This window comes from Toxorhynchites rutilus, chromosome 1 (assembly GCF_029784135.1).
Source record: "Toxorhynchites rutilus septentrionalis strain SRP chromosome 1, ASM2978413v1, whole genome shotgun sequence".
NCBI lineage: Eukaryota > Metazoa > Arthropoda > Insecta > Diptera > Culicidae > Toxorhynchites > Toxorhynchites rutilus.
This window is the reverse complement of record NC_073744.1, coordinates 181,526,033-181,550,795: the sequence shown is the minus strand read 5'-3', so window position 1 is coordinate 181,550,795 and position 24,763 is coordinate 181,526,033. Positions and strand designations below refer to the sequence as shown.

The 24,763-nt window shown below is 32.5% G+C and overlaps 1 protein-coding gene across 1 annotated transcript in view; it reads right to left on the bottom strand.

Annotated features, from left to right (window-relative positions):
* The window catches only part of LOC129761623 (fasciclin-1-like), a 308,799-nt gene that overhangs the window by 33,271 nt on the left and 250,765 nt on the right, over positions 1-24,763 (bottom strand). The window contains 5 exon segments of the mRNA XM_055759359.1: positions 6,658-6,818; positions 6,886-7,063; positions 7,140-7,236; positions 7,301-7,434; positions 16,529-16,713. Coding sequence (XP_055615334.1) covers positions 6,658-6,818; positions 6,886-7,063; positions 7,140-7,236; positions 7,301-7,434; positions 16,529-16,713 — 755 coding nt within the window.

Here is a 24,763-nt window from a genome sequence, read left to right as displayed (position 1 = left end):
AAGCTGGCATTGACGCAACGAGGAAAAGCAGAAGGAAGATTGTGCAAGTTAAGCTCCACCCTCGTTTGGAGTGAGAGTATAAAAGGGATATCTTTGCTGGACACTGTTAATTGGGTGATTCCGCATAACCGCATAACTTTGACCCTTATGTCGTGGCAAGCTCTTTCATATTTTCCCGCTCGGATACGAGTGCGTTCGCAGTTTGGTTCTCTTGTTTAGAACTTAAAATTTTGAATTATAATTCAAAAGCCTCTAGTTTTGAAAAAGGCTAATTTAAAAAAGACTTCAACTATATCTAAAGACCCTGAGAAAAGCCATTCCATGCAATCCATGCTTCAAGAAAAACTGTTGATTTGACTTGTGTGGCTTGAGGGTGAAAGAGCGAAGTACTTTAACTTGATTTTTTGTTCGTCTCTAATGAACGAAGTAAAAAATGTACTCTTTACGACAATTTGTACCCGTTATCCCTAGCGATAGATAGAAGGGTGCATCAGAAACGAACAAAAAGCCCCGCTAACCTACTCAAAATCTTTGGCGGGAAACAAACCAGAACAAATTATGCTCTCAGCTCTGAATTGAACGCGAATTTGGAATAAGAAGTGATATCTTTTATACTCTCGCCGGATGCTCGAAGGCGGAGCTTAAGTTGCGAATGTTTCGCTTCTTTTTTTTATCCCATCTGTTTTATTTGATTAGGCTCATTTTAGTGATTCAGCTGTAACAGAGCCGAATTTATTCATGTACATTTTGATCTCACTATAATTTTGATGTATATTATACAGTAGCCATTTTTAGGCATAAGAGCATTCCTACTTTGTCGATACACATTTCTATCTATTACACAGTGGCCATTTAGTCGATTGCAGTGAAACACTGTGGGTATGAAGACATTGGTCATTGAAGCAACTTTGCATACCTGAAACCTTCGAAAAATAATTAGACTACTTTTGGCAAACGGCCGATTTTTTTTTCTTTATTTTTTACAAAAAATTTTAACTCCAAAACTAAAACATTTACAAAATTCTGGTCAAAGGATGAAATCTAGGTTCAAATTTTGTTTAAATTTTCATAAAAAATACCGAAAAATTAAAAAAATAATAACACAAAAAAAAGGTTTTAAAATTTGAAATTCGTTTTCCTTATAAACGATTTTTAGAAACATTATGTGAACAGTTCTTACAATTTCCAACAAGTCACCGTTCATCGGAAGATAAGCACTTTCACAGGGAAAAGGTTTTTCTAACTTTTTAATGTTTTCTTTGAAAAATTACATCTAATCATTATTTTGTTTAAAGTCAAGATGGTGATATAGCGTATTCTACAAAGTTTTAGATCTTATTAAAATATGAACTTTCGTCGAAGACGTCAGTTTTGCATCTTTTACAGTTTCTGGAATATATGACATTTATGTATGGAGACCGTAACATATTTGTGTGTAAATTCTCGGGTTTGACACGTTTCTAAATAGAAAATGTTTGCAAAACATGTAAATCGCTATAATTTACGCATTACGAAAAATTACGAAATTACGAAAAAAAAAGAATAAGTTTTTGTTGGAAAAATTCTTTCCCTGAGCAATTCCACGCCAAACGCCGATTTTTTTGACACTTGGTACTTATGATGAAAGTTATCCAACATCAGAATTTTCATTATGATATGACCAATTTAAATTACGACTGATATTTGAGAAAATTTATCGGTTGATTAGAAAAAATAACAATTAAAATACACTCTGTCAAAAAATCTTACTCAAAAAATGAGTTTTAAATTTAAAACTTTTATATCTCAAAACGACACGGCACCACAATTCGTCGAACTTTGTTAAATTTGAAGGGTTTTCCAATAAAAATATACAAAAAACATACCGGGGAGAGGGGGGGGGGGATGTTTTGAGATACAAAACTTTTAAATATGAAATTCAATTTTTAAGTAAGTTTTTTAACAGTGTATTTCAAATGTTATTTTTTTCCAAATACCTTCTTTATAACATTTCCAAATAGCTAACGATCATCGAGATAGATCGATGGTTTTGAAAGTGTCTTTTTCAAAAACTCGTGATTTAAATTGGTCATATTATAATGAAAATTATGATTTTACGTAGTTTCCATCACAAGTACCAAGTTTCAAATACTTGGAGAGGCCGGTCAGTGCCCGGACGATTTGGCCTGGAATCGTTCCCCTGTAAAAGTGCCCATCTTCCGATTTTGGAAACCTTTTCTTTCAAAAAATCGTTAGCTATTTGGAAATGTTATAAAGAAGGTATTTGGAAAAAAATAACATTTGAAATACACTAAATACACTGTTAAAAAACTTACTTAAAAATTGAATATTTTTTCCTGTTTTCTTTGAAAAATTACTATTAACCCTTTGTTGTCCGAATTCATTCCCCTTTGAAGAGATTCTCTTATTTTTCCAAATCAATAATATCTTGTTTCTACCAAATACCGTTACCTATAATTCATAGAAACTCCGTATACATTCGGGGAAAAGTTCACTAGACCTTGCTGTGGTGACTAAGAGCAGTCGAACGACCGCAAAGGGTTAATGTACGACTCGTAACATTTTTATGTATTATTAGAAAAACTTTTTCCCTATGGAAGTCCCCATCTTCTGATATATGGGCAACTTGTTGGAAATTGTTAGGGCTATAACTAAGTCCTACAAAATATTGGATAGAGAATGAAACGTAGGAAATTATTTAATTTTTCATTAAAAAACATCAGAAAATTTAAAAAAATCTTATTGATCTATATCTATACATCTATATTTATCTTATTCACATATTTTCTGAGAATTAAAAAAATACATTTCTGAGAAAAATTCATTTAATTTTTTTCTCAATGTAATTTTTCTTTAATTTTTTTTTTGGTTTTTTTATGAAAATTTAAAAAAATTCTCACATTTCATCTTTTGACCAGACTTTTGCAGATATTTGTAAAACACAAAGAAAAACAATTTGACCTTTTCCAAAAAGAAGTCTAATTCTTATTTCGAGTATTTTGAGTATGCAAAGTTGCTTAAATGACCAATGTCTTCACACCCACAACGTTTCACTGCTACCTTAGATGGTGCTGTCAATGGCCTGTCGAGTTGGCATGAAATTCGTCAATAGCTATGTGATAAAAATTATAAAAAATCTTAAATTCTCTAAAATACAAATAATAATGGTTATTTTATTCGAAGTTCACTATTTTTATTTTCGGCAGCACTGAGTGCTTTGAAATGCCTTCTATTGGCTATCGACTTAAAAAAAATCAACTGTTTCGACCATAACCTTATTCAAAACGCTTTGTTACTATCAAGACCAAAGCATATAGATCTACTCCAAAAAGGATTGAAACAAATTCTTTGCAGTTTTCTAACACATGGACAAATGTAAAATAGATCATGAGTGAGTGACCCTTATTCCATGATAAAAACGGTTTTTTTTGCACAAACTTTTATATTTGAAATTTTATATCAAAACTGTTTTCGGGCAATTTTAAGAGCTTATCAAAATTACATTTGCAATGAAAAACATGTCGATATCTTAACCTCAAAGTTATTGATGTTTTTCCCCATAAATTCATAATTTAAAACATAGTTTACTCAAATCAAATCTAGTTTACTTTCTATCTTTTAATATAACCGATTTAGCCCTTTTTTCTAATTTGCATTAGGGTCACCATGAGATAAACGGTTTCTTTTCTCTAACTTTTATATTTCAAATTATACATGGAAATTCATGATTTCAAATTTAGTTTACTCGAATACAAAACATAACATATTTTTTAAACTATTATATACCGTTCTGGACACTTTGTTCTAATGTCTTGAAATGCTTAACGCACTGATGATATAACTATCAAATTAATATCACAATTGCTTCTTTAGAGTAATCCCTTGGTTTCACTATCATTTCACATGAGAACTACATTTGAATTAGAAATCTTACAACACTACTCATTATCGTTTGTGTTTGACGTTTCCTTAGCGTGAGCACGTAGAATTTACCCGCTCATAAATATTTAAATTTCTCCCGTGTTTCATCAGTTCTCTTCATCGCTAACAGTTTACTGTGATTGCTTGGTAAGTGTTTCGCAGTTGACTATAAAATATAATCAAGTGTTCTGTAATTTTCGTCCAAAAAATTACAAAATAAAGTGTCCGAAGTTTGAATTCAATCTGTCCGAAATTTGATTTAGTGTCCGAAGTTTGATTCTTATTCGCTTCATTCGAAAAGCATTTTATTCGATTATTTTTTTATGTTTTCAATCAAATAGGTACCAAAGTAGGAAGCTTTAAAGCAAATTGAAATAATTTTTTCAAAATTTCAACCAAATAATACCTGTGCATAATGTTTAGATCTGTTTTCTGCATCATATGCCTTAAGCGTCTGAAATATGATTCAGAACGGTAATGTAGAGTCAAATGCCACTAATGATAGCTGATGATGATTTTATGTTAGCCGCAGGAAGAACGACGAACAAAAGAAAAGACCATATTTTTGAGAAATAAACATCAATAACTTCGAGTAAAATCGAGAAATTGACAGGTTCTGCTTCGCAAAATGTTTGTCTTGGGAAGCTCGTCATAAAACAGTTTCCATGTATAATTTGAAATATTGAAGTTAGAGAAAAGAAACCGTTTTTCTCATGATAACCGTGATACAACTTAGAAAAAAGTGCTAAATCGGTTATATTAAAAGATAGAAAAAAAACTACAAAGCCGATTGAAATAACTGGGACTACAACATTGTCAAACTATGTTTTCCTCTATCTATAAAGATGAGAAAGTTAGATTTTTTATTTCACCCAAAATTTTGGTATTTTTGACAACATGAAAATGCGCACTCCATGTAACTTTCTTTGAGGCAGTTTACTTTTCTAGAGTAACTGTCGATCTCTACATCAAATTCTCACACACACAAATTGTGAATATAAAAAAAATGATTTGATTGATTTGATTAATTTGATTAATTTGATTAATTTGATTGATTTGATTGATTTGATTGATTTGATTGATTTGATTGATTTGATTGATTTGATTGATTTGATTGATTTGATTGATTTGATTGATTTGATTGATTTGATTGATTTGATTGATTTGATTGATTTGATTGATTTGATTGATTTGATTGATTTGATTGATTTGATTGATTTGATTGATTTGATTGATTTGATTGATTTGATTGATTTGATTGATTTGATTGATTTGATTGATTTGATTGATTTGATTGATTTGATTGATTTGATTGATTTGATTGATTTGATTGATTTGATTGATTTGATTGATTTGATTGATTTGATTGATTTGATTGATTTGATTGATTTGATTGATTTGATTGATTTGATTGATTTGATTGATTTGATTGATTTGATTGATTTGATTGATTTGATTGATTTGATTGATTTGATTGATTTGATTGATTTGATTTATTTGATTGATTTGATTGATTTGATTGATTTGATTGATTTGATTGATTTGATTGATTTGATTGATTTGATTGATTTGATTGATTTGATTGATTTGATTGATTTGATTGATTTGATTGATTTGATTGATTTGATTGATTTGATTGATTTGATTGATTTGATTGATTTGATTGATTTGATTGATTTGATTGATTTGATTGATTTGATTGATTTGATTGATTTGATTGATTTGATTGATTTGATTGATTTGATTGATTTGATTGATTTGATTGATTTGATTGATTTGATTGATTCGCCTCTAGCCTCGAAAAAGGCCTCAAATATAGATCAGTCAATCATTGGAGATCAATGGCTTAATGAATGAACGGTCAACCGTTATGGCTACGGAGGTCCACAAGTTTAGTTTGAATTTAATATGGTATCTTCTTTAACAGAACAGAACAGTGTGTGAGCGAAAGAATCGACTCATTGATTAGTTTTTCTATGAGCTCGACATCGTAACGATTGCTTAAAAGGTTCACCATTTATTATAGGATTGAACGATCTGACATGATCGCATAAAGTATGTCACCCTTTGGTTATTGATAACTAATTCCGAAATCATTGAAAACGAAACGATACGAAATCATTAATCAGTGGTACACACGCCACTCTTGCGCTGGTGCCAAATACTATAAACCATACACGCACACACATATATACATACTGATACAGCCTACTACGGGTGTGCACACGCACACTGACACACGGCAATGTGGCGCTCCTTCGGTGCAAGAAAATTCCTATGTTTAGCGTAAAGCGTGCTTTTGTGGTATTAGCGCGTGATTGTGATTGGTTAGTTGTATATGAAGCATCCCTTCCGGCGGAGTGTATGCCAAACACCTGCAGAGGAATCGAGGGACGACGAAGACGACGTCGAAAGCACAGTCACAATATTCTACCGAATTAGTATTGATTAGAGGCGGGGCATAACTTTCACACATTCTACCAAGCGGCGAATTCGCGGTTTCAAGATCAAGCGAAATGATTTTATCGATTTGTCTATGTTTTGATGGGTGTGTTGTATGAAGCAATACAATGGTTATGTACTCCAATCGGTTAAGCGTTCTAACATGAATGTGTTGTTTTTTTTCAATTCAATAAGTAGCGTACGTCGCGTAACGCACGACGTGAAGCAAACTCAAACTCAAAATCATGGGGGACCAAAGGCCCCCATCACATGCTTAGGAACTGCGTGGCTTACCTCGAGGAACTGCAGGACCGTCGTATCGACGACCATCAACGGCCGGTGGATCAGATGAACGACTCCGTTTCGGACGGGAATGTTTGCCTTCACGATTTCGGCCAGTACGGCACCTGAAGCGTGTCGCGAGTCACCGATCATCGTGTTCGAGCGGACATAGACTGTATGAAGATGACAGATTGAAGACTTGAACGGCCTTGACGGATTGTAACTTTTTCAAGGACCTACCTTTGGAATTTCTGCCCTCACCCTGTCGGAAGAAGGTAGCCGTCACCTTCAGATTGTCCTCGAACGCTAGAGTTTCGAACGGATTCTCCAGCGGGGCGGGGTCCGTGAATATGACATGATTCGGGATCACGTGTCCGTCGATCACCTTGCGATCGATCATATCGGTTCGCGGCGGTGGCTACCCGAGCAAAGGGAAACAACGATCAAAGTCAGTTAAACCATGTTTTTTAAGAGAGAAAGAAAAGTAGACATACCTTGAATCCTTCCTCAACCGGAATAAGGAAGGTGTGCCCACCGACTGCCTTGTAGATCTCCTCTTTCTTAGCCATCACAATCTTCTGCCGGAAGGAGCTGCAATTAACCCCAAAAAATTATGAACCACTGTCCTTTGGGTGGGGATTGGTATACCACTCACCGAATACGATGCTGACTGATGTCCAGGTTCTCGGCATGTTGGATGAACTGAAAGGCGTCCGGGTTGTACAGTTCGAACGAAGTTGATGGATTGACTGTGAGGGGTGTCAATACTTCATCGATTATGTGCAGCACCTGCGAAGCACAAAACCAAGACAATTGATGGGAGGCAAAACAATAATTCATCAAATATATTTGGGTTTTTTTTACGATGCCCGTAGAAAGGGAATGATGGATGTTTTTATGGGTACCGACGGAATGTGAATTAAAATGAATAAATAATACTGGGTAGAGCACACCTGGGGTTCATTTATCACAATTCAAGAATAATGATCACCTGATTTTAATTCCCCGTTTGAAATGACAAGTTTTTACTTGCCATTTGAGATTCAATATACACTAACATCCTCCACCAGAGATCTAATCAAAACTTAATTAGCGTAATCAGAATCCAAATGTCAGCTTCTTTCCTTCTCTCTTTGAAAAATCAGACGAGATCTATCGTGTCTTTTGCGAACCGAACGCGGGCGGTAGGTGATTACGCTTCGGTGGTACGCAAAGAAAATTAAAACGAAAATAAGACACTGCCCGACAAACCCCCACCTCTCACGTTTTCGTCCTCCTTTGAAGCGGGGATTGTTAATGGAAGCTCAATTTTCAGCTTCGCAGCTTTCGAGCGGATCGAATCATTGTATCGTGATTTTTGTGTTGCGCGCTATATTTCCGGAATGTTTCCCCCCAAAATCATTGCGAGAGAAGAAGTCCAATGGTCCGTTGGTTATTATTTGCCCTTGAGAAAACAGAAGGATGAGTATCAGGCGCTAGAAATGAAGTTTGATTAAGACACCGACTGACTGCCTTTGATTGGGATGGAATTATTTAACCGAAACCGGACCGATAACTGGCGCTGATTATTTATTCAACACAAGATTCGACAGTGATTTATTGTAATCAAGCTCATTTTGAGCGATCTACAATTTAAACGTGTTTGTTCGTAAGGCAAACTACAAATAGACTTAAAGTCCTGCCCCTCGTCCATATTTATTGAGCTTTTCTGGAATTGTAAACCATGAATAGACAAAGCATATTACCAACACTCAGATCACCTTGAAAGTGTTAAAATCGACTTTTCAGAGTATTTTGGTATGTATAGTATTTTCTGACATTTTCTGACCGTTTTGGTTATTTTTTATTCTCTAAATTCTTAGATTCCTTTCTGTTTTTCTATCCTTTTTTGCTTTTTTCGGACTGGTTTTCTGAATTTTGCGACCTTTTCTTTTTTTATCCTTTGGCTCTTTGGATGATTTATCTCTGAATTTTTCATACTTTTCTAGAACTTTTTACATGAATTATTTTTTTATCTGAGTTCTTTAAAATTTTTCTAAACTTCTGTTTCGTTTTTTTTCGCTGTTTTTTGTTTATTTTTTTTTTGGCAGACTTATCTCACTTCTTAACTAGGCGAACCTAGCCAGAATTTTCACCTGCCCCCGGGCTTCTGAATGCCAAAGGGGGACTAGGCTCTGCGGAATGCACGTATCTGCATGCTCGTGCTGTTTCAGTCCTGACCGAGAAATTGTCGGACAATCGCGCAGGTGCTAAGGATGACCGACTTTTGGATTCCTTCTCCATGTTCAACACCTTTAGCGCTTCCAGAAGTGTCTTCGGGACAATTCCAGTTCCAGAGAGAACGACTGGAACAATTCTTGGGACCTCCCTTAGCCCCCACAGTTCCTTGAGCTCCACGGCCAATGGTCGGTACTTGCAGATTTTGCGACCGTGGGTCTCCTCCAGATTCTGGTTCAGTGGAATAGCGACATCGATGATGGTGACTTTGCGGTCGCTCTTGTCGTAAACCATTATATCTGGCCGGTTGTGGTGGATCGAGAGGTCGGTCAGAACAGTGCGATCCCAGTACAGCTTGAAACGGTCATTTTCCAGGACAGGTGCAGGCAGGTACCGGTAGTTTGGTACGTTGTCTTCCAGTAGAGCACATTGGAGCGCCAGTTGTCGATGAACAATACGGGCCACGTTGTTGTGGCGCTCGGTGTAGGCTGCGTTGGCCAAAACGGGACAGCCTCCCATAATGTGCTCTATGTTTTCACCTGGTTGATGGCACATCCGGCAAATGTCATCAACGTCTTGATGCCAGACGTACCGCCTGCAGTTTCTCGTCGGCATTATCCTGTCCTGGATGGCTATCATGTCGGCTTCTACTACTGAAGAGAGTTCACCACGCGTTAGCCACAGATTAGATGCGGCCTTGTCGACGTGTGGCCGGTCCAGTTGATGGGGGTGGGCACCATGCACTGCCTTCTGCTTCCAAGCTGCAATCTTCTCCTCCACTGTCTGCAGATTGCAGTTGAGTTGGTACTCCGCTTGCGCCAAGTGCAGAGCGCTGTATCCTCTGTCGGCGGCGCAGACAGCCCGGTATAGCGCGTTTTGGTTGGCGCGTTCTGCGAAGTACTCGCGCAGTTGTCGTACCTGGGCAACACACAGTGCAGAAATGTCGACGATTCCAAGTCCCCCTTCTTTGCGTGGTAGTGAAACTCTCTCCAGTGCCGATTGAGGATGGTGCATTCCGGCCTCTTTGAATGCTTTCCTCATCCTCCTCTCAAGGTCCTCTAGGTTAGTTTTGCTCCATTTGACTACACCAAAACTGAAGGTCAGTAGGGGAACCGCGAATGTGTTGATCGCGCGTACCTTGTTCCCCGCGTTGAGGAAAGTCCTCAGGACACAGTTCACTCGACTCAAGAACTTGTCTCGCAGCTCCGTCTTGATGTCGGAGTGGCGAATCCCGGTGAGCTGTCGGAATCCAAGATATTTATAGGATTCGCCACGAACCATGTCTCTTATGAACTCGCCGTCATAGACCTCGTAACCTCCGGATTCGGTAAGCTGCCCTTTCAGCAGATGGACACAGCGGCACTTGTCGAGGCCGAACTCCATGCAGATGTCCCTGCTTATGTCTTCGACAACCCGGATAGCTACACCTAGACGCTGACGTGAATCAGCGTAGACCTTGAGATCATCCATGTAGAAGGTATGGGTCACTTCTTCGTGGGCGCCGTCGCCATACCTTATTTTATAGCCATGACCGTTTCTATTGAGCGTCCTACTGAGGGGGTTCAGTGCCAGACAAAACCAAAGCGGGCTGAAAGAGTCGCCTTGGAATATCCCCCTCTTTATCTGCAGCGTTCTAGACTGCAACACATTTTCCCCATCACTGAGGTGCAGAGACGTGCTCCACTGCCTCATCGCATGCTGCAGGAACCTAACGACGACGGGATCAATCTTGTATAGCTCCAATACCCGGACGAGAAACGAGTGAGGTATGGAGTCATAAGCCTTCCTGTAATCGATGTAGGCCATACTTAGGTTCCGCTGGTTATATACCGCCTGGCCGACTATGGCTGCGTCGATGATGGCCTGGTCTTTGCAGCCATGCGTATTTTTCCTGCATCCTTTCTGCTCTTCTGCGATGATATGGTGTTGTTCGCAGTGGGCAGAAACTTTGGCGGTTATGATGCTGCTTAATATCTTGTACAGACTCGATAGGCACGTTATCGGCCTGTACTTTGATGGGTTCAATGTGTTGCTGTCTTTCGGGAGGAGGAATGTGACGCCACGGGTGGCGAATTCAGGGAGGTTGTGTGGGTCACGTAGCACCTTGTTGAAGCACTCAGCTATCTTTTGATGTGCGACGGTCAGCTTCTTGTGCCAGAAGTTCTGAACACCATCGGGGCCCGGTGCTGCCCAGTTCCTCAGGTACCGCGAGGCTTCGCGGACATCGTTCTCTTCGACGATGATAGCTGGCATCTCTCCAATTTCACCAATTTTTTCATTTCATGTTTATTTTTTTTCCTAGAAAATATTTTTGAATTTTTGATTTTTTTCTGAATTTTTGTTACTTCTTAGACCTTTTTACATGAATAATTTTTTCTGAATTATTCTTTCTGTTTTTTTTTAAATTTTTATATTTTTTTTTTCTTTTCCCTAAATTTTTCTGATTTTTTTGACTTTTGTTTGAAAAGTTTAGTTTTCTTAACTTTTCAGAATTTTCTTTTTTTCTGAAATCTGAAAAGATTGAATAAATCTTTTCAGATTTTTTTGAGCTTTTCATAATTTTTCAGATTTTTTCTGTTCTGTTTCTTTAACTAACAGTGCCAATTTTTTCATTTATCCAATTTTTTTTTAGATTTTTCTGAAATTTCCAGATTTTCTTAAATTCTTTCTGCCTCTTTCTAACCTTCTTCTGCCTTATTCTTATTTTTGAGAATGAATAATTTTAAGAATTTTTAAAAAAAGAATCAGATTTTCTAATTACAATTTTTCACATTTTTCAAATTTCAATTTTTGACATTTTAGTAATTTTTAGTAATTTAAGCATTTTTTTTTTAATTTTAGTAATTTAAGTAATTTTAGTAATTTTAGTTATTTTAGTAATTTAAGTAATTTTAGTAATATTAGTAATTTTAGTAATTTAAGTAATTTTAATAATTTTAGTAATTTTAGTAATTTTAGTAATTTAAGTAATTTTAATAATTTTAGTAATTTTAGTAATTTTAGTAATTTTACAATTTTTTGTAATTTTTGTAATTTTAGTAATTTTAATAATTTTAGTAATTTTAGTAATTTTAGTAATTATAGTAATTTTAGTAATTTTAGTAATTTTAGTAATTTTAGTAATTTTAGTAATTTTAGTAATTTTAGTAATTTTAGTAATTTAAGTAATTTAAGTAATTTTAATAATTTTAGTAATTTTAGTAATTTTAGTAATTTTGGTGATTTTAGTAATTTTAGTAATTTTAGTAATTTTAGTAATTTTTGTAATTTAAGTAATTTTAGTAATTTTAGTAATTTTAGTAATTTTAGTAATTTTAGTAATTTTAGTAATTTTAGTAATTTTAGTAATTTTAGTAATTTTAGTAATTTTAGTAATTTCAGTAATTTTTTAAATTTTAATTTTTTTTTTCAAATTTTGGTAATTTTTGTAATCGTTTGGAAATTTCTGTAATTGTTGGATTTTTTTTTGTAAGTTTTGTAATTTTTCATTTTTTTGTAATTTTTGTAGTTTTCCTATTTTTTGTAAGTTTAATAATTTTTGAAATCCTTGGTTATTTTTCCTATTTTTGAATTGTTGGAATTTTAAAACTTTCTAAATGAGTAAATTCGTAAATTGATAATAATATTTAATCTTTAGCCTTTAGTAATTAATCTTCAGAATTTTTCACAATTTTCCAATAGTCAATAAGTTTCATAATTTCTGAAATTTTTGTGAGTTTTGTAATTTTTGTAATTTTTGTAATTTTTGTAATTTTTGTAATTTGTGTAATTTTTGCAATTTTTATAATTTTTGTGATTTTTGTATTTATTGCATTTTTTACAATTTTTGTAATTTTTGTAATTTAAATAATTTTTGGATTTTTTTAAATGGACGGAATTTTGAAAATTCGGGAATTTTTGTCTTCGTACATTCGTAAATTCGTAAATTCGTTGATTTTGTTAATTCGTTAATTCGGAAATTCAAGAATTCAAAAATTCTTATATACAAAAAAAAATCAGAAATTCAAAAATTCAAAAATTCAAAAATTCAAAAATTGAAAATTTAAAAATATAAAAATTTGAAAATTTGAAAATTCAAAAACTTAAAAATTAAAAAATTAAAAAATTTAAAAATTTAAAGATTTTAAAATTAAAAAATTTTAAAATTTTAAAACTAAAAAGCTTAAAAATTTAAAAATTTCAAAATTTAAAAATTATGAAATTTGAAAATTTGAAAATTTGAAAATTTAAAAATTTTAAAATTTGAATACTTAAAAATTAAAAAATTCAAAAACTCAAAAAAATCAAAGATTCAAAAATTTAAAAAAGAAATGTTTAAAATTTTAAAAAGTAAAAGATTCAATAATTCAAAAATTCAATAATCCAAAAATTTAAAAATTCAAAAATTCAAGTATTTAAAAATTCGAAAATTCAAAAACTAAAAAATTAAAAAAAAAATAAATGATTCAGAAATTCAAATATTTAGAAATTCAAAAATTTAAAAATTCAAAAATTCGTATATTCTAAAATTCTAAAATTCTAAAAGTCTAAAATTCTAAAATTCAACAATTGAACATTTAACGATTAACTCAATATTTAACAACATTCAACAATTCATAAAATGATACAACGTTTAAAAACAAAGTTTTCTGAAAACTAAAATTAATCTAGCGAAAATCCTTTCTCAAAAATTAAAAAAAAATTTTTTTCAAATTTGTCCAAATTTTTCTGTTATTTTCAAAATTTTAATATTTTCCAATTTGTTCTGGGATTGGGATGTTGCAGTCTTCAATGCTCTTTACGTGTGCCCGATACGGGATACTATTGGGATGCAGCTGACCAGTCTGTAAGGCAACTAGTCTGTACACCAAAATTTTACTTCTTTTCGCATTTTTATAATCATTCAATATTTTAAAAGTTTTTTTTATTTTTTATAAATGAAATACATTTTTGAGTTATTCTGAACTTTTTTTGAATCCTTGTATTTAAAAAAGAAGAGTGTTAAGAATTTTTGAGATCTCTTTTTATGATTTTTTTCCGCTCTGCTTTTCAAATTAACAATTCTCATTTTTTTAAATATATATTTTTTTAATTTTTTCTGATTAGAAAAAACTCAGAAAAGGCAAAAAACTAAGTATTTTCAATTTTTTTCTGAATTTTTTTTAATTTTTCCAATTTTCATTGAAATCTTTTGATTATTGAGGAAAGGAAAAAAATATATTTTTGCTGTTTTGGAAATTCGTTTGAACTTTTCAGATTTTTCTCTGAATTTTACTATTTTTCAATTTCTTCAGATTGTTTTTTTTTCAATTTTTGTTAGAATTTTATTGAATTTCTACTATGATTTAAAAAAATTGTGATGTTTTTCTCTATTTTTTTACTTTATTTTTGTTTTCTGTTTGAGAATCTTCACTTTTTCAAATATATTTTTTTTCAGAATTTTCCGATTTCTGTTATTCTTCTGGTTTGTTTTTGAGTTTCACTGTTTCAATTTTTTTATCTATTCAGATTGATCCTTTGTTCATATTTTTTCAATTAATTCCTGATTGTTTTTTTTATTTTTCAGAATTTAGCCATTTTTTTTAACATTCGTTTATAAATAATTCTTGATTTTCACAAGATTTTACAATAACTTTTTTTAAATAAACTTGAATTTTAATTTTTTTCTGAATTCATGAATTTGAAAGAAATTCTCAACTTTCTGTTTTTCGATATTTTTGTCTCTTAATTTCTAATTTACTATTTTTGGTCTAATTTTATCTATATTTTCAGATTTTTCTTCGTTCTCTTGTTTTTTCTTCTTGTTTTTGCTGATATTTCCGAATGTTGTTTTTTGTTGGTTGGTTGGTAAAAACCTAGGTATCATATATCCCAAAAACTGCCTTTGTGAATTTTTGAAGTGTTAAGTAGAAATGTTTCAGTATTTCAAAAAATGACAGAAAGAGCTACGGTCACTTTGATTTCGACACCATGAAAATCACTTTTTTTTAACATCGCCCAAAAGTTGACAATATTTTTGAGACAAAAATAGTACATCTTACTTGTCACTTTTGAGCTTTACAACCTAATATCTCAGGAACAATACCTACTATAGTAGTAGATTTGTACACCCAAACTAGCGTTGGCAGAAAATATATCATCATTGCCAGGAAATATGCCTTTTATTGTGTTAAAGCGTCAAATGAACAGGTAAAATCCCTTTTTTTAAGAGTGTTCAAATGTTTGTATGTATGAAGCAGACTCCTCATTCTCACAGACTGAATGTAAGCTTGGAATTGTACCAAAAAAACATCCAAACGGTGCCAAACAGGGATTTATCCTAGGCTGACTGGGCCAACTATTCCACTCAAGCACTGGTCCTGTCGTACCAATGCACGAGAATATTGCACCACATTATAAAATTAAATTGGAAAGTGTTTTCTGAGAGTAAAAGAGAAAGTATTTCAACGTGAAACCTTTGATGCGTGCCTATTTGCAAAGTGCATATAGGCAATGGTATATACTTTATACACAAACTCTTTTCTCTCTTCAATAACTGCAATACCAGTATGGGTGTATAACACATTCAGTGAAACTTTCAAGCTCATTTAATGTAATGTATGAAGATGTCAAAAATGTGCTAAATACTTATTTTGGGTGTAGACATAACATTGATATTTATCCCATATAGCGAAATGTACGAAATGGAATGAAATTTCACAAGTCTACTTGCAATAATTTCTGTCCTACGAATTCCGAAAAATCATTCGCTGAGCGGGGTAGCCCACTTCCAAGTTATCGTCTGTTTTTTTTAGCTCAAATCCCCAAAATTGTTGAACATGATTGTTACTCTCAAATGCTATTCACACAGTATAACACAAACGAAGCTGGATTCAAGGGTTCCGAACCTGTAAAGTGGGGCGCAAATCGGAACCGTTGACAGAGCAGCATTTCGGACCAAAATCTATTCGATGATCCGAGAAGAGGCGAAACATTCAAGAGCCCTCCTCAAGCGTAGCGTTACGGTAAGGCACCCCAATATTTTTCGAACCTTATATTGAGGCGTATTCGACAGCTGAAAACTCGTTCCTCAACCAAGTCCGAGTGGCATTTTGCAACGGTAAACGGAGAGAAAAAAGATTGTTAAGCGATACATTTCGCCTTCCGGACTCCAATAGGCGCAGCATAACTGTATTGAATGAGTTATGATTGTGAGAAAGCATGTTCGGGGCAGAATTGTGTCATTTCTCCATGCCTAGACCTCCCTCCAGACTCTCACTTCGCTCTCGAGGTATTAAGTAAGGGAGAAGATGTTGACAGTCGTATAAATAGTTGCTTTTTAGGTGGCTGAACTGAAAAGAGCAACAGCGGCAGCATTCTCGAGAAGCTTCCGAGTGGAGGACGGAAACCCATCGAGAAGGATCGTTTGTGAATGCCAACGGACGCCGTCACGATTTTCCAGAAGTAGATGGAGTAAATTCCACTGAATGTCGCAAATGGAAATGCAACTTTCAAGGGCTTCACGATTCGTCTTAAGGAGAGGGAACAGATTCAATCCATCGTCGGTCCAAAATGTAGAATATTTAAAAGGATTCCCCGCGTTATTTTTTTTACTGCAAAGAAGGTTCCCTCTTAACAGGACAGCTCAAATAACAGTCGTCCAATCAATGATTCTTGTTTGAGAGTAAAATTGGAATAAATACTGTACCTGTTTCTTCCCGTGCTGATTAGTCAGCTGCACGTTGGACCGCTCGCGGTCGATCCGGGCGTTGTTGATGTAGATGTCCTCGGTGGAGTCCCAGCGCTTTCTTCTGGTCACGTAGAGCGGCGGATTTCCGTCGTAGTCCGATGTTATCGTGGATCCCATCTGCTCCAACGGAGTCGCAACCGTTGCTGGGGGGGGGGGAGAGCAGAGAAAAGAAAAATAAGATTTATAAAGAAAATAAAATTTTAATAAAATACACTCGAGCGGCAATCCCCATTTTCCCCGCTGGGGGTTTGAGCAGATAGCGAAGGAAAGGACACACGAAAGTACGCGTTCGGAGGGGAATATCCTTCATATTCTCTTATCACTGCGGTGGGAGCAATAAAACCAACATGTCCATAATGGTTTTTATGAATACGTTGTCGTCCGTTTCCTTCGTCCTGCCATTTCGAGAATGACAGAAAAAAAATATTTTTCATCCACGATACCGAATGCCTCAGAACGGAGGCCGGTCATTGTTGCCCGTCGCCGCTCCGTTGGGGATTCGTCTTCGCCTATGCAAAGCACAAAAAGGATCCGGGGAGGATGATAGAGGCATTCTTCATTCATTCGACACTATGGCGATTTCGTGCCGTTACGATTGAAACTAGTTGAAGGATATCTTTCTGTGCATTCGGCTGGGGGATCTGAGGAGCGTGTCGTCTTCAATGCACTTTCTCGAACCGACAAAGGAATAGGGAGAGACGGGAATTTGTCTGCACAATTGGCACTAGCACCTACCCATAGAACCGGGGAATGGAAACATATGTTCGTAACAATTGCATAAAATAAGGAAGATTTTTCTCTCGTTTTCACAAATTTTCATAGTATTTTCTTCCAGTCTAAATGAAACTATGATCTTGTCTTCGATGCAGAAATCCATTTTTTTTCCACAGAACAATTAATTAGTATGACTCTAAAAAAGGTACAAAAGTGCAAAGTGTTCACAGGTTTTCGTTTTGAAAAAATATTTTTTAAACTAACTATTTATACAGTTTATATTCGTTTTTTATGTAACTTCCAAAAAATGATGCAGAATAGAGCAAAAGAATAATCAAATTAAAAGCACCGAAACAGGTTTTTTGTCTTCTTGGTGTAAAATAGTTACGAAATTTCATGAGAATTTTATTGTGCATTGCATTGTGCTGTTCGCAAGGTGAACACAAAACAAGTGAAGTACGAATCATACCACCGGTCAGAAATCTTTAAACTAATCTGAAATTTTAAAAAATCAAATACAATAATCTATTGAAATCCAGGAAATCTATAATACCATCTTGTTTTATTGTCTAAATTTTGATTCCAAAAAAAATAAAATCTAAATACTGAAAAACCAATATCAAAAATCTAAACTAAGAAAAATCTCTAATAAAAAAATCAGAACGTGAATCGAACCCGAACCGTCGGCATGATAAGCTGTAACATTAACCACTTGCCCGTGTGAGCACAAACATCCAGAATCTAAAAATCTTGAATCCAAAAATTAAAAATCAAGATATCCAAGGTTCAAAATCAAGGAAACAAAATTCAAAAATCTAAAATTCAAAACCATAATGGTCCAAAACTAACACAAAAAAATCTCGAATCCAAAAACCCTACAAAAAACAAAGAAAATTCCAAAAACAAAGATACTAAAATTCCAAAAAACAAGGATTTGGAATTTAGTCTTAAAAAACATGACAACAAAAAATCAAGAAATCTTATTCTTTGAAATATGATATCCAAAAAAAAAAAACAAGAATAAATCCCAAAATTTTTGAAGAGTTCAAAAAAACAAAATCAAAAATTAAAACATTCCAAAAATCCAAAAGTTCAGAATCTAAAAATCTTACATCGAAAAATCTAAAATACAAAAAATCAAAAACAAGAAATCAAACTTAAAAACTAAAAAAAAATTAGAACAAAAATTTGCAAAAGAGTTAAAATAAAAATAAAAAAAAAATAAAATAAAAATACAGAATCTAAAAATAAGACGTCAAAAAAACTGAAATCCAAAAATCAAAAATCAAAAAAAAAAAAACTAGGATTCTAAAGTTTTCAAAACAATTTAAATTTTAAAAATGTGATAATAAAAAAACCCAAAAATCTTATATTAAAAAATCTAAAATCTTAAAAAAACCAAAATCTGAAAAATTGTATTACAAAAATCTGTAGTTTAAAAAACTAAAACACGCAAATTAAAAAATATAAAATTCCAAAAATCGAAAGTCCCCAACGTCGAAAAATATAAAATGAAAAAAAAATAGAATCAAGAAATTCAAAAATATGACGTTTGAAATCAGAAGTCTGAAAGTTTTGAATCCCAAAAATAAGTATTAAAAAATACTTATCACAGTATTTTGCTTTTTTCGACAACCAAAAATCTCTATATCTGATGTTCAAAAATCTAAACTGGAAAAAAAACAAAAACCACAAATTCAAAACATATCAGAATATGACTTTTTTTGATCTTTCGGATTTTAGATTTTTATGTTCCAGATTTCACGAGTTATGGATTTCAGACTTTTGAAGCTTAGATTTCTGGATTTTTGATATTCTATGGTTTCTGAAGTTTGAATAATTGATTTTTGGATCATACATTCACGACCTATGAATCTCTCGATTCAAGATTTTTTGTATTTTAGATTATAAAATTTGTAGATTCTAAATTTTTTAGGTTCAGAGTTTTAGGTTTTGAATTTTTGGATATTAAACCTTTGAACTTTACAATTTTGTGTTAATTTTTGGATCCCAAATTTTTGAAAATATTTTTTGTACACGTTTGGTTGTCAGTTTTTTTATTCAAAATTTTAGAATTCCTAATTTTTGAGTTTTGATTTTTGAACTTCCATATTTTGAAAAATATGGGATCCAAAAATTAACACAAAATTGTAAAGTTCAAAGATTTAATACCCAAAAATTCAAAAATTCAAAACCTAAAACTCTGAACCCAAAAAATGTATAATCTAAAATACAAAAAATCTTGAATCGAGAGATTCATAGGTCGTAAATGTAAGATCCAAAAATCAACTATTCAAACTTCAGAAACCATAGAATATCAAAAATCCAGAAATATAAGCTTCAAAAGTCTGAAATCCATAACTCGTAAAATCTGGAACATAAAAATCTAAAAATCCGAAAGATCAAAAAAAGTCATATTCTGAAATTTAGAATCTAAAAATTAGGCAATCAAAAAACTAAAATCTCTAATCAAGAATTCAAGTATTAATAAATCATTTATCCAAAATTTAGTATCTGACAATAAAAAATATAAAATCCAAAAATCTAAAAAAAAACTAAAATACAAAAAATCTTTAATAAAGAGATCTAAAGTTTACAAAATCTTCAATTTAAAAATTAAAAATTAAAACATAAAGCATCTTATCACAAAAAATATAAAATCTTGAAATCTGAAGTTGGAAAATCTAAAATCCAAAAAAAGAAATCGAAGACTAAAAATTTAAAGTTAAAAAATCTATAATCCTTAAAATCAAATATTTCTAAATTCTCAAATTAAGAATAAAAAAAAATGACAGCCAATGTATACAATTCATAAGATCTGTAACAAAAGATCTGAAGTTAAAAAATCTAGAATCCGAAATTTCCAAAACCAAAAATACTTAAATTTTAAATCTAGAAATCGGCCAATCTAAAATCCAGAAATGTTATATTCAAGAATCCAAAATCCAAAAGAAGAAGAAATTGAAATTCGAAACCGTATTTCAAAAATATAAAATCGGAATATCTAACGTTTCAAAATTTTAAAATACAGAGCATAGAAAGCTGACAACCAAAAATCTACAATCAAAAAAACCTCTAAGGAGAGATCTAAAGTTTGAAAAAATACAGAATCCGGAAATTCTAAAATCAAAAATACTAAAAAAAATACAAAAATCTGATAAACAAGAATATTGAATACAAAAATGTTCCAGAAAAAAAAACCAAAATAAAAATTGTTTCAAACCAAACGGATCCCAACTTGCATGGTGTAAGCTCGATGTTAGCCTTAAGAAATGCTGTTGAGATACTAGAATGAAAACCGTAAATGAAATTTCTTCTATACTCATACCCAGGGAGAAAAAGTGGAGTCTTTGTTAATATTTCTCTTCCCCCTTGATTATGGGATCTGGAATGAGTTAGATTTGTGTAAATTCTGAGAATGAATTCTGAAGCAAACAACTTTGCACGTACTAAAAAGTACGGTAAAAAAGAAATTGACCGGTTGCCGCAGCAAGAGCACTATTTATTGTGCTTATTGTTTTTTTTAAAACAAAAATAAAAACAAAGAAAAATAAAAATTTTCAAATTACAAATTTTAAAAAATTAGTCTGCCCAAACCATTGTTTTTACCGTAACTGTTTTCAGCTAATTCCGTCAGTATTCGTGACATTCATGAACAGGTATGAAAATAATGTTCTAAACAAATTATGTATTTAACAATGTTGCCGCGCTCATTTTCACTCATTTTCAGTCTCAGTGAAATGAATGTCTAGAATAAGCATCTATAATTCTTTATTGTAAAGCAGAATTTAATCAACGGAAATAATTTTCTAATGAATGAAATGTTCGGTATCCGCTCGAAACAAGTTAAGCTATCAACATTTAAAATATATCATCGAAACGAGGTATTTTTCGAAATCGGAATTCTTTCAGAAAGATGAAGTCTTGCGTTGAAAAATTATTTCTAAAATGCATTAATCGAAGAGGATCGAGTTGAATATTTTCTCAATTTCACAGACAATTGCTTCATTGCAAGATGATTTATTACCATCGTGTCTTCTGCTGCAAAAAAAAAAAATCTGAGGCTGAAATGGTCGGAATTTTAGTTGGACGCAAAATAGTTGTTGAACTGAATCGCATGTACTAACTAATGACCGTCAAGCGATGATCGAAACTTGAACTAAACTCCGAAGCCAAGCTGTTGGTAAGCCGCCTATCCGATTGAAAACTTCCGAGCTGAGTATATTTATCTCCGTTGCAAACAAAGTAAAGAAAAGAATCCGATTCACTGTTGTTCAGAACATAACTTTACCAGCAAAGGAAAAACTTTACTCTATCTCTCTTTCTCGCAGAATTCAATCGGCTCTGAACTTAAAACCGCTTAGCCAACATCGAAATGAAAACAGTAAAGCTTTACACCACTACCTTGAACCATCGATGTGGAAAAAAAAACTCATCGGAAAATATCCATCCGAAAGAAAGAAACACACAGAAGGAGATGCGGAAATCGGCAATCACTGAATGTGCAGCTGTTAATTTAAATTTTAATTAAACTTTTCCCCGCGTTGACCCTTTTTCCAGGACACGCCGCTGCTGACAGTTTCGATGAAGTTCATCTCATGGCTTTTTATTCGCAATTTTCACTCGCTTCTTCCATCGCCCGGCTTCTGCGGGCTTCGCTTCGCTCCGCTAATCCAGTTCTTTTGAAACCCGATCCGGTATTGGGTTCGATTTTAATTATTTGAAAAAAAGTTTTTCTTTCATTCGAAAAAGAAAAAAAAAGTTAGCACGGGTGTGAACTGGATGTCATTTGACTCCCGTTCCGGTGGACTTTGGGTCTGCTATTGAAACTACATTAATCGCAGTCCGATATTTTAATTACAATGCGGCTAATTAAACTCGAGTCTCGCTTACAATCTTTTTATTGGCAGCACATCTCGAACACCGTTTTCTAAAGCAATGTGTCAAAATAAAAGTATCGCTATGAAATGTGTGTGTTAAGCGTTTTTGGAGAATAGCTCTATAGTATGAAACATTGTGGTGCTACAACGGTTCATTTAGATCTTGTTATTGTTCCTTATTGTTACTTTTTATCTAAATTGAGCTGAAATATAATCTATTTTGCAAGTATTGTTTTCGTTGTTATTATAATTTTCGTTAGAAAAATTGTGAGCTTAGAGTTTTCTTTGATCCCGTATATCGAATGCATTGCAATACTCGCAGCACGTCAAAGGGCAACTTATAAATACAACCAAAAGAATCGACATCTACATTGAAACTGATTGGACCGACGATAAAATTCAAGACTCATCAGGCCAGAATTATATTTTCAGAATTTGACTCGAATGTTATTTTTTAAGTATTCAAATGTTCCATAATTCTAATTTTTTCTGTCTGTCTGTTTGTTTTTTTTCTGATTTTGTTCTGTTTTTTTTTTGTTCGAATTTTTCCATTTCTTCGATTTTCCCGGGTATTCTTATTTTTTATTGATTTTTTGTCCAATTTTCATCTATTGCCAATTTGTTCTGAATTTTTGTCCTATTCTGTTTCGGGTTTCCCGATATTTATCAGATTTTTGTTAGATTTTTTTACCTTGTTTACCAATTTGGTTTCTATTTTCACTCTATTTTTTAAATTTTTTTTTCTAAATTTTTGATACGATCTTTCGAACGTTTTTATCGGATGTTTCTCGATTTTTTTCGATTTTTTTCCCAATCTTTTCCGAATTTCTCGTTTTTTTTTCGATACTATTTGCGCATTGGCCGGAGAGATTCGCTTTGGATACTTGAATCAGTAATTCGATTTTATCAGAGATAATAAAACAGTTTAATCCTGATACATTTATGTGAATTGATCAGAAAGAACTACTCTGTGAATGTAATCCACAATCTCGGTTGCTCTGATCTTTTTGTGGTATTATTGTTTCTCGCTCCAACAGATACCTTTTCTTATTTTTCTGATAGCTTTTGTTTGTGTTTTTTTTTTCTAAATTTTCCGATGTTTGTACGATTTTTTGCACGTTTTTCGAATATTTCGATTTACTCAATATTTATTCGATTTTCAACGATTTCTATCAAATTTGTCAACAATGAAAAAATAATTAACGATTTTGTTTGTTCTTTTTTCCTCATTTTGTTTTAATTTTTTCTCCGATTTGTTCTTGTACTTTTCGACATGTTTTGATTTCTTTTTTTCAATTTCTTTGCATCTTTGCCCGTTTTTTTTCAGAGTAATTTTATTCCTGAATTTTCATTTCTATTTTTTTCTTATTTGTTCCGTTTTTTTCGATATTGTTTCTGATCTCTATAGGTTTTTTAAATTGATTTGTTTTATTCTGATTTTTGTGAACAATTTTTATAATGTATTTCGTTTCGATTTGGCTTCATTTATTTGTTAGATTTTCCATTTTTCCGATTTGTTTCTTAAATTTTTGAACTTTTTTTTTATTTTCTCTATTTTTGTTTTTTTTATTATTGGTCTGATAGATTGTTATTTTTTTTTCATTTTGTTACAATCTATTTTTACGACTTTAATAAGAAGGGCTTTATCTTTTTCGCAACTGTTAAGCCTTGCGCTTGGGAATATGCAGACAACACAGAGCAAGCATTTTGAAATTGCTCGTCGTTTATATGAAACGCATACATGGAATCGAAGGTGCCATACATTTATTAGAGTTTGAGAATTAATTAAACAATGAAATGCAAATTTGAAGATATACATGTATACAATGTTTGACAATAAACTGACAAGAATTGACAAAAAAAAACCCTAACCCTAACCCTAAAAATACAATTTTTTTTCACGTTTCTTATGATGTTATGTTCGCTTTTTTCGATGTTTCGATTTTTCCAAATGTATTATTTTTCTTTGTTTTTTTTTGTTCCCTTCCATTTTTCCGATTTATTAAATACTTTATTTACACATTCTTTTCAGATTCTCTTCATATTCTCTTCATGTTCAAATGTAGTCAGACTTTTGTTCAGATGACGAAAGACTTTTTTTATGTTTTTAAATTTTGTTCCTTTTTTTTCGATTCCCTCATATTTTTTCCGTTTTTTTCGATTTTTACAAATATATTGAGATTTTTTTCGTAATTTTTTTATTTTCCTCATATCTTGTGCGATATATTTTTTCCTCATATCTTGTGCGATATATTTTTTTTATATTCAGATTTATTCGAGTTTCATGACAATTTTTAATTTATTTGCGTATTGGATTTTTTTCGACTTTTTTTAGATTTTTTAGTAAGACTGGTTCAAATTTTCGACTGGTTTTCTATTTTTTGTATAGATTTTATGATATGGTCATTTTGAATTTATTTGATTAAAATAAAATCTCTTTGGATTATATGAGATCTTTTCAGTTTTTTTTCCGGATATTTACAATCTTTTTCAGTTAAATTTTTCCGAATTTAGAATTTTTATTTCCTCTTTTCCCATTTTTCCAATTATCTTTTAAATTTTTCAACATATTTTCAGGTTTTTCCATGGTTTTAACTTT